Raw genomic sequence first — 10,666 nt, forward strand, 5'->3', positions numbered from 1 at the left:
CACACTCCTGCACCCACAAAGACATACAGCCTTTTTGTATTTTTGATCATGCAGAAGAGGTCCAAACCCTTCTGACGAATCCCAGCCCCAGCCCTAGCCTATCCCTGCTACCACTCTGACACCCCACCCCATGGTGGACCCTGGTGGGGGCTGTGAGTTGCTGAGAAGACCCTCGTTGTCGGGGGCGGGGGGGAGGCGACCCCACAGGCCAGGCAGGAGGCCGAGGCCGGCAGCACTGGGTGGGGAGGCCTGAGCTCATCAGATTCCAGCCTGAGTGATTCACGGGAAGTGCCTGGGGAAGGGGGGGGTGAAAGGACTGGTCCAGGGGCAGGGGCTTTGGAGGCACGGGTGGGCTTCAGACCAGAGGGCCTTGGGTCCAGAGTAAGCCTCTCATCTGGGAGGGGGCTTCCTGAGGGGGTGGCCCAGCCTGAAGGGGTATCTGCTGGTTCTGGCTCCTGGGAGGGGCTTAGGACACAGAACTGAGCCTCAGGATGAGACAATAGGCCCCTCCCGCCCACCAGGCCCAGGGCCTGGGCCCCTGACCCCAGGCCTTCCCGGCCCCAACAGCTGGGTGTCTTTAGCAGGGGTTAGGCCAAGGGTGGGGGGCAGGGGTGGGGTGACCTTCACGGCATCATGGCCCCTTAGGCCCTTGGGCAGGCAGCCCGAATGGCCCCCAGAAGCTCTGAGGGGCTGGACCAGCCTGGCCCAGTTGGGGCCGATAGGGTTACAGACCCTCGCTGCCCTGCCAGGCAAGGCCTCTGCCAGAGAACTGAGAACGCGCCTGTCCCAGCGCCAGGGATGTTTTCTCGCTGAGATGGAGCCCTCTGCTCCTGCTCCCCCTGGAGCCCTCTGCCTCCCAGGCCAAGCTGATGCTCAGAGGACCCAGCTGCTCCTGCAGGACGACAGGAAGAAAGGATGGGGTTGGGGGCAGGACAGGGGTGCAGGAAGTGCCTTTCTTGGAACTGTGTACCAAAATAGCCCATTCTGTTCCTACTCTGGGTCTCAGTATCCCACGGGGGAGGGGTGTGTCACCAAGGAGACCCTCACTGGGGAGGGGCCCAAGCTGACCTCAATCTGGCTTTTGCTCACCACCCTCCCACCCCTCCCACCCCTCGACAGCCCTCACCAGCCCCCCTGCCTCGGGCTCTGCTCCACTTTGAAGTCCCAACATAAATATCATGTCTACTTGGGTTCCCCTTCCCGGCCCGGTCACAGCCCCCAGACCTGGCTCCCACCCCAGCCAGCCCTAAGGGTGCGAGCCGGGGGAGAGGAGGGAGGCCTAGACCACCCAGGGACCCAGGGACAGAGACAGGGAGACAGAGGGGGCAAGACTTCAGAAACAGAGAGGGGAGACACAGAAGAGGCAGAGAATGGAGACAGACCCCTGAAACCAACAAGGCAACAATCCTGGTGACAGAAGAAGAGACAGAGGAACCCCAGAGACAGACAGGGGAGCTAGAGACCCAGACAGAGAGGGAAAAGAGAGGAGCAAGGAGGAAGAGACCCTGCAGTCAGAGGGAAGGACAGTGAGACCCAGAGGTCCCTGGGGATTGGAGGCTGTGAGCGGGCTGGAAGAAGAAGACACTGGGCCAGAAGAGAAGGGGAAATTTCCAGCGGGCACTGAGACTGGGGTAGCAGTGGAAAGGATGTGGTGGAAAAGAAGCATCCCTGGCGACAGGGTGACCAACCATCCTTGTTTTCCCAGGGCTAAGGGGGTCCCAAGGACATGGGACTGGTAGGGCTGAAACCATGAAAGTCCTCAGCAAACCCGGAAGAGTGGGTCACCCTAGGTGGCAGGCCTTTGTCAGACACCACAGGGGTCAGAGTCCCCTCCCATGGGTACCCCTCACACAGTGCGGAAACCCTGTCCTGAGAAGAGCCAGCCAGGATGTCCCTGGAGCACACAGCCAGGCCAAGCCAGGGCCAGCATCATGGCCTCTCCACGGAGACTCACAGCCAAAGGGCAGCAGATGGAGGACAGGAACAGTGGGGCCGGGAGGGCACCTGTCCAGGCCTGGGATCCCCAGGCTCGGGTACAGTCTCTGCTCTGCCTCCACCTGTGTGACCTGGGACAAGCCATGTCCCTCTCTGGGCCGAGTGAACCCCGAGGGGAAGGGCTGGGCCCTTCTAGCTCTGCTGGGGGCTTCAGGATTCCTGGCCTCGTGGGCAGATGTGGCCATATGTTCAGGTCAGGCATCTGCCAGGGGAAGGACTGGGGCTCCAGCTGGGCCCAGGTTGGGCAATCCAGGGCAGCCACGTGCTTCTCCCCTCACAGCTGTGGGTACAGGTGCAGGCCCTTGGGGACACATGTCACCCAGCTGTGCACACCCACAGCAATGCCAGGCTTGTGCAAACGCACACAGGTGTGCACATGGTCACGCACAGACACTGAGGCACCCCCACGAACACACAGTCTCTCTCACAGTCCCTCCAGCTGTCAGACTGCTTTACCCCCAGGGGCCAGGCCTGGACTGCTCCCTTTCTTCCTGGGCCCCACCTTCCCCAAGCCTGTCTCTCCTACCCTGTCCATCCCTCACCGCCCGCCTTCCTGTGGGGCTCTCCCATCCAGAAGCACACAGGGTGCGGCACCAGCACGTGGGGCAGGGGAGGGGACAGTCAACCCCCTCCCTCCCAGATTCCCCTCCCTCCCCAATCCTGCCCTGGGACCTCTCCCACCTCCTCTCCTGTGGCTCCCACCCAAGGCCAGGCGCCTCCCGCCCACCCGTTGGCCCTTCCTCCTGAAGCCTGAAGGCTGGGGTGGTTTGGGAAGAATTTAGAAAGGTGGGGGATGGGGACAAAAGAAAAAGGAGGAAGGAGGTGATTTGTACACAAAACAATGTGCTGGCTCAGCAGCCAGTCGTGCCAAGGCTCTCTAGGACGCCTGTCCGGGGGGCACCCCCCATCACACTCAGCCCCTCCATCCCGGCTGTTCCACTGGGCCCTCCACAGGCCAGCCCCTCTGCGAGCTGCCCTCACCCCCACCCCCACGGGCCCACACACTGCATCCAAAACCACCATCTGGCTTATCCCATAGATGGAAGACAATGTTCCTTCTGGGGAAGTGGGCTTCTGTTTTCACACCCCTCCTGAGGTGAGCTCTCCCTATAAGGGCCATGGTCACAGCAGGGAACCCCAGTCTCCTAACCCCCAGTATGAGCCAAACATGGCATCCTGAGCTGTCTCCACTCCAGCCAGGGAGACACATTGGCCCCAGGCCCCAACAGAGAAAACAGGCTGTGTGGTAGCAGGGAAAGGTCACACAGGATCCCTACCAGTGGTGGCCCAAGCTGTCCCATCCTCCTGGGCTGCACTATTGCAGACCATCCATCATGACGGGGGCTGACTATAAATGAGGACTTCTACCTGAATCTCTGTATCCAACATGCATCTAAACATCTTCTCATCCACACACCCATCCACTTAGCTGTCCATCCATCTACTTATGCATCCCTACATCCATCCATCTATCCTTCTGTCCACCCATCCATCCATTTACCCATTCTCCTCCCTAACTCACCCTTCCACCAACCCATCTACCCACCTATCCTCCAAGCATTTATCGCATCAGTCAGCATCTTCTCCATGCTGTGGAGGAACCAAGATGAGTCAGGCTGAACAGGACTCATAGGAAGACCCCAACAAGCTCCTCTCTATCCCCTCACCCCCAGATCCATGATGCTGTGCCTGCTACATCCTGACTAGGGTAGGAAATTCTTAGGCAGCTTCCACCCCATCTCTCTCAACCTGGACTGGGGGCAGGTGAGTGCTAGACACCCACCCAAACTGGGCACCCAGGTGCATCTCCAAGTCTCATTCTCTACCTACAAAACACTTAGTCTTGTTGGGATTGGGGTATCTCACTCCTCCCTCTCTTCCTGGCTCAGGCTTCCCTCCTCTTGCCCAGCAGGCCATCTGGAATTTGGCCTTTGACCCTTCTCCCCCTGCTTTGCTTGCCTGCCCCCCAGTGCCTCACCCCCACTGCTGCTATAGTCCTGACCTCTCATCTGACCCACCCACTTGCCAGACGGCCTGCAGCCTCCCCTCAGACGCCCCAGCACTGGCCATTGCCCGAATCATGACTGGGCCCACCACACCCTTGGACCAGGCTCTGGCCCGCCCCTAAGGAGCCTCCAGAGGCTGCCTCCCCCAGCCTGCCCCGCCCTGCGGCCTGGCTCTCCAGCCAGCTCCCTCCCCTCTCCCAGACTATTGCAACAATCTCCTAACTGGTCCCTGGACTCCTGTCCCCCCCTCCACCCAACACACAACAGCCCCAGGGTTCTCCCATCAAGCCCCATCCCCAGGGCCCCCATGATGGAGGCCAGCCTTCCAAGCCAGGCCTCTATCCTTTTCTGCTACTTTCCATTTTCACTGTTCCTCTAACACTTACCCTCCCTCCAGGCCCGGTGGAGTCCTTTGAATTCTCTGAATTATCTTGAGCTCTCCCGGCTCGCTAACTTGTTTAGGCTGTGCCTTCTTCCTGAAGTGCCTTCCTCCCATCCTCCTTTCTTGACATCACATCCAACTCCCAGACTGCTCCAATGACCCCTCAGGGCGCTGCAGCAAAAAGAACTAGAAAAAGAGTCCAGAGGCTTGGTTCTTGTCTCAGCCCTGCCACCAACTCACTTTTGAGACTCCCTGGGCCTCAGTGTACCCACCCACTTGCTGATTTCCAGGGACCTCCCAGTTGTAGGATGTTAGGACTTCGGGGGAAGGCTGGGTGAGTGTGGGGAGCAGGTGGGCTTTGGCTCCAGGAAGAATCCCAGCACCCCCACTGTGTTGCCCGGAGTCTTATCTGAGTCTCATTTACTCATTCATTCATTCTTTCTTTCATTCAGCAAACCCAGCTGAGCAGCATCTGTGGGCCAGGAGGTTTCCAGACTCCAGGGATACAGTAGGAAACAAGACCATGACCCTGACATAGTGGAGCTCGGTCTCCCAGGGCAGGAGTTCTCCACTAGAGGCAGTGCTGCCCCCAGGGGACACGATGTGTGACAATGTCTGAAGTCATTTTTGGTTGTTCCAACTGGAGGGATGCTACTGGCATCTAAAGAGAAACCAGGAATTCTGTTAAACTCCTTACTCTACAAGACATTACCCAGCCCTGGATCTCAATAATGCCAAGCCTGAGAATTCTGATTCTTGGGGAATTCAGGCCAACAAGCAAATATATACCATGTCAGATAGTGGTAAGTGCAAAGGAGAAAAATGGAACAAGACCAGGGGGCCAGGGAGCCCTACGGCATGGTGGAGGAGAAAGGTAGTCTGGGACTCTGATGCTTGAGCTGACACCCGAAGAAAGTAAAGTAGCAAAGCATATGAATCTTGCAGGAAGAGTGTGCCAGGCAGGGGAACAGCCAAGCCAAAGGCCCTGAGGTCAATGTGTGCCTGGTGAATTCAAGAAATGTCCACAGGCCAGAGTGGCTGGAGCAGAGGCAGTGAGGGGAAGAGAGTGGGATGAGAAGTTTGGGGGGAGATCACATAGGCCTGGGGGCCAACCATGGGAAAGACTCTGGTCTTTCTTCGGAGCAAGATGAGGGCTTCGAGGGTTCTGAGTAGGGGAGTGACTGGCTCTGAGGTAAGTTTTAAAAGGATCCTTCTGGCAGGATGGAGAAGGCAAGAGAGACCAGAGGAGAGGCTGTTGCAAGACTAGATGGACCAGTGTGGCATGGACCAGACTTCAGTAGCAACGAAGGTGGTGAGAAGCAGTCAGATTCTGGATCTGTTTTGAAGGTGAAGCCAATGGGATTTGCTGAGAGATTGGACATGGGGTGTGGGGGAAAGAGGAGTCAAAGATGATCTCAAGGCTTTGGGTCTGAGCCAGTGGAAGGATGACTTGCCCCATATTGACTTTCCTCTCATGAGAAGGACTAATTCTAGATGCTTTAGGGATGTAAATCATGAAAGAATGGCCTTCCTGGCATATAGCAAGCACTTCTAAAGTCCTGGTTCTCAGGGGACTGGCCACGTCTGCAGGGCCAGCCCCAGCACTGTAAGAAGGTTAGCAAAGCCACCCTGGCCCCACCCCCCACCCAGATTTGCTCGGAAGACTAAGGAACATTTGCCTCATTCTTCGCAGCTGACAAAGCACATCTGCAAACCCTGCATGTTATGATACAATAGCCCTGCTGGGCTGAAAGGCCCCCGTTTTGTAGATAAGAAACCTGGAGACCCAGAGAAGGTCAGTGACTTCCCACAGTCACACAGCAGATGGTGACAGAGGGGGAAGCTGGACCAGGGCAGCACACTGAGGGGCAGAACCTCTCCTCCACGTCCTCACCCCTGGCTCAAGTTTCTGCTAAGAGTGCAGTGGGTATGCAGGGGTTAATCTGACAACCAGCTCCCCAGGGACCATCCTGAATGATGGCCTCAGTACACAAGCCTCCAGAGGCTTCCAGGAGGGGCGGGAAGAGGACCCTGGCCAGGCCTATGTAGCAGGCCCTGGGGGCAGGGAGGGCTCCAGACATGTGATGCCTGTGTCACACATGCATGTGGGTGTCACTGTGCGCCCCATGCCCATACAAGGCCTCTCACCAGACCCCTCCCAGCCAGCCCAGCCCCCTCTCCCCAGCCCCCTCCCACATGCACTCTGCCCTCCAGCAGTAGGAGAAGCATTTCCTGTCTGTGGGCTGCCTCCTCCCCCTCTAAGCCCAGGTTCCCAGGGCCCCAGGCTGAGCAGAGGTGAAGGGAGAGCAACACTCTGCCCCTCCCTTCCCACCCCACCCACCCCGCCCCTCACACAGGAGGCTTGAGGGCAGAGGTACAGGCGGGAGCTCAGTATATAAATGCAGGTTGAGGATGCCCATTCCCGTGTGACCCTAAGGTGGTTCCCACATCCAGGGCTTGCATGCAAACCCGAGGGACTTCATGCGTTAGGGCATATAGAATGCCACACCCCTTTTATATGTACACCTCAGGGGTTTAGCCTGTCAGATGCGCAAATCTTGGACAAAGGGACAGAGCGTGTAGAGAGTGCTCTGGAGTGGGGAGAGAAGCATACACGTGTGTGTGATGTGAAGGGTGTGAGTCAGAGCATGCTTCCACACGTGTGACAAGCAGCTGTTCACGGGTGTGATGAGGTCGGTGTGTCCCGACTTGGGTCTCTGTGAATCTCTGGGAAGCGACAGCATCCCATTGCCAAGAGCCCCAGACTGCGCTGGAATTTTCTGAGGGTCGTCCAGCCTCCTCTCCTCCTCCCCTCCCCCGCCCTCACCTCCAGCACCCCCAACCCCTGCCCCCCACCCAAATGCTTCCTGCTTTGGCTGCCCCGGGGAGCGGGAGCAGGGAGCTGGCAGCGGCCCCAGCCCACTCCTTACAAGGCCTCAGCCCGGCCGGGGCCCGCCCCCCGGTCCGCCCTTCGGAGGCCCGGGTCCCTCCCCTTGTCAAGAGCAGCCGCCGGCCGGGCCCGGGCCAGTCGGGGGGCGTCGCGATGCTGCTGCGCCTGCTGCTGGCCTGGGCGGCTGCGGTGCCCACCCTGGGCCAGGCCCCCTGGGCCACGGAGCCGCGCGCCGCCTGCGGCCCGGGCAGCTGTTACGCGCTCTTCCCACGGCGCCGCACCTTCCTGGAGGCCTGGCTGGCCTGCCGCGAGCTTGGGGGTGACCTGGCCACGCCGCGGACCCCCGAGGAGGCCCAGCGCGTGGACAGCCTGGTGGGCTCCGGTCCGGCCAGCTGGCTGCTGTGGATCGGGCTGCAGCGGCAGGCCCGGCAATGCCAGCCGCAGCGCCCACTGCGTGGCTTCACATGGACCACGGGGGACCAGGACACAGCCTTCACCAACTGGGCCCAGCCAGCCACGGGAGGGCCCTGCCCGGCCCAGCGCTGTGCGGCCCTTGAGGCAAGTGGCGAGCATCGCTGGCTCGAGGGCTCGTGCACGCTGGCCGTCGATGGCTACCTGTGCCAGTTCGGCTTTGAGGGCTCCTGCCCAGCGCTGCCTGGTGAGGCGGGCCAGGCCGGCCCAGCAGTCTACACCACGCCTTTCCACCTGGTCTCCACCGAGTTTGAGTGGCTGCCCTTCGGCTCCGTTGCTGCCGTGCCGTGCCAGGCTGGCAGAGAAGCCTCCCTGCTCTGTGTGAAGCAGCCCGACGGTGGTGTGGGCTGGTCACGGGCTGGGCCCTTGTGCCCTGGTACTGGCTGCGGCCCCGACAACGGGGGCTGTGAACACGAGTGTGTGGAGGAGGTGGATGGTCGGGTGTCCTGTCGCTGCACCGAGGGCTTCCGGCTGGCGGTGGATGGGCACAGCTGCGAGGACCCCTGTGCCCAGGCCCCATGTGAGCAGCAGTGTGAGCCTGGTGGGCCACAGGGCTACAGCTGCCACTGTCGCCTGGGTTTCCGGCCAGCCGAGGATGAGCCACACCGCTGCGTGGACACAGATGAGTGCCAGATCGCAGGCGTGTGCCAGCAGATGTGTGTCAACTACGTCGGTGGCTTTGAGTGCTACTGCAGTGAGGGCCACGAGCTTGAGGCCGATGGCATCAGCTGCAGCCCTGCTGGGGCCATGGGTGCCCGGGCTTCTCAGGACCTTGGGGATGAGTTGCTGGATGACGGGGAGGATGAAGAGGATGAAGATGAGTCCTGGGAGGCCTTTGATGGTGGCTGGACAGAGATGCCTGGGATCCCGTGGATGGAAGCCACGCAGTCGTCTGACTTTGGCCTGGCCTATAGACCTAGCTTCCCAGAGGATGGAGAGCCACGGATGCCCTACCTGGATCCCACGTGGCCACCCCCGCTTAGTGCTCCCAGGGTCCCCTACCTCTCCTCAGTGCTCTCTATCACCCGGCCTGTGGTAGTCTCTGCCACACGCCCCACACTGCCTTCAGCCCACCAACCCCCTATTATCTCTGCCACACGCCCACCCCTGGCCCCTGCCCCTCAGCCCCCTTTGATCCCTGCCATGCATCCATCTTTGCCCTCTGACCACCAGTTCCCCATGATTTCGGCCAAATATCCAGATCTGCCTTCAGCCCACCAACCTCCTGTTATCTCTGCCACATACCCAGGACCAACCCCTGCCCACCAGCCCCCAATTATCTCAGCCAAATATCCCGAACTGCCCCCTGCTCACCAGTCCCCCATGTTTCCAGATACCCAGGCCATTGATACCCAGACCACCACTCATTTGCCTCGAATCCCAGCTAACCACACCCTTCTGATCACCACCTCCAGTCCCCATCCACCCAGTGTGACTCCAGATGTCCCAGTCCTCAAAGCCAAGGCCCCCCACCTTCCCATTACTTCTACTGTCCAGCCTTTTCTGACCACTACCTCCAAGTCCCCTGTACTCCCTGCCCATCAAGTCCCTGTGCCTGCTGCCACCCAGGCCCCAGCCTTCCACACTTCTCTGCCTGGTCAGAGCCCCACTAACCAGACCTCACTCACCAGCCCTACACACCCCCATTCCAAAGCCCCACAAGTCCCAAGGGAAGGGGCCCCTGACCCTAGTCTGACACCATGGCTGCCCTCAGCAGCTCCCACAGCTGCCCCGACAGCCCTGGGGGAGGCCAGTCTAGGAGGCCGCAGTCGGAGTGATGATCGGTGGCTGCTGGTGGCACTCCTAGTGCCCGCATGCGTCTTCTTGGTGGTCCTACTCGCACTGGGCATTGTGTACTGTACCCGCTGTGGCCCCCACGCACCCAACAAGAGTGTGACCGACTGCTATCGCTGGGTCACCCACACTGGGAGCAAGGGCCCGACGGAACCTGCGCCCCACCGGGGCAGCCTCACAGGGGTGCAGACCTGCAGAACCAGCGTGTGATGGGGCGCAGCACCCCCTCTGCGGGGTGGGGGAAAGAAGCATGCGTTGGACACATGTCTCAGGCTGCACCAGGGACCCATGCGGGCTGCCCAGCTGGACAGAGGGCTTCCTGCTCCCCTGGGCCCAGCCAGACTCCTCTCTCACTCAACCACTAGACTTGACTCAGGAACTCTGTTTCCTGGCCCAGCACTCACGACAGAGGAGATGCTGAGGCCTCCAGGACCTCTGGGGGTGGGTGCTGGGATCTTCTCCAATAAACGAGGTGCCAACCTCACCCAGAGCTCCTGACCTCCATTAGTGCCTGAGGGGAGGGTCTGGGAGGACTCAGGAAAAAGAAAAGGACCTTCTTTCAGCTTGTTTGGGCCTGCAAGGAAATAAGGTAAGACCCCTTGAGAGAGTGTATGCTCTAGAGATTCTCAGGGAAACAGGAACCCGGAGGGCAGGACCTTGCCCAAGGTCACACAGCGGGCCTAGGAATGGGAGATTTGGCATGGAGAGAATTCCATATTTGTTCTTCTTTTTACCAAAACTCTAAGAAGGTGGGACTGAATCTGGAGGAGGGTTCTGGAATGAGGGCTTCTGCTGAATTGGAGCCAAACTGGGGCTTAGGAGGTCAAAGGTAAGCTCTAGGCCTGGTGACTCTGGGGAATGAAAGGGGTCTAGTGGGTGAGCTTCTCCTTTCTTCCAGTATTTCCCTTCCTATCCCCAAAGGCTGCCCAGAAATTGGTGGCTGAGGTTCAGGTCACTCAAGGGTACTGCCACCCCTCTGGGTTGTAGGTGCTTATGAGGCACGCCTCCTCTCTGCTCTGGGGAGGAGGTGGGAGTCAGAGCCCAGCAGGCTGGGTTGGGGAGAGCAGGGAACCCAGGAGGAGATCCCATATTCAGCTCCCTAGGCAGCCTCCTGAGCAAGGCCTTCCC

At 59.9% G+C, this 10,666-nt stretch overlaps 1 protein-coding gene across 1 annotated transcript; it reads left to right on the top strand.

Moving 5' to 3' along the window:
* The first annotated feature begins 7,385 nt into the window (after window positions 1–7,385).
* CD248 (CD248 molecule) lies at window positions 7,386–10,028 on the top strand. Its single transcript, XM_010956852.2, has one exon. The coding sequence runs from the start codon at window positions 7,427–7,429 to the stop codon at window positions 9,746–9,748; it is 2,322 nt and encodes a 773-aa protein (XP_010955154.2). The 5' UTR covers window positions 7,386–7,426; the 3' UTR covers window positions 9,749–10,028.
* Window positions 10,029–10,666: the final 638 nt, after the last annotated feature.

Source organism: Camelus bactrianus, chromosome 10 (genome assembly GCF_048773025.1).
Source record: "Camelus bactrianus isolate YW-2024 breed Bactrian camel chromosome 10, ASM4877302v1, whole genome shotgun sequence".
Lineage (NCBI taxonomy): Eukaryota > Metazoa > Chordata > Mammalia > Artiodactyla > Camelidae > Camelus > Camelus bactrianus.

What these genes read in the sequence shown, in the direction of transcription:
- CD248 (XM_010956852.2), top strand. Translation starts at nt 7,427, where the DNA reads ATGCTGCTGCGCCTGCTGCTGGCCTGGGCGGCTGCGGTGCCCACCCTG.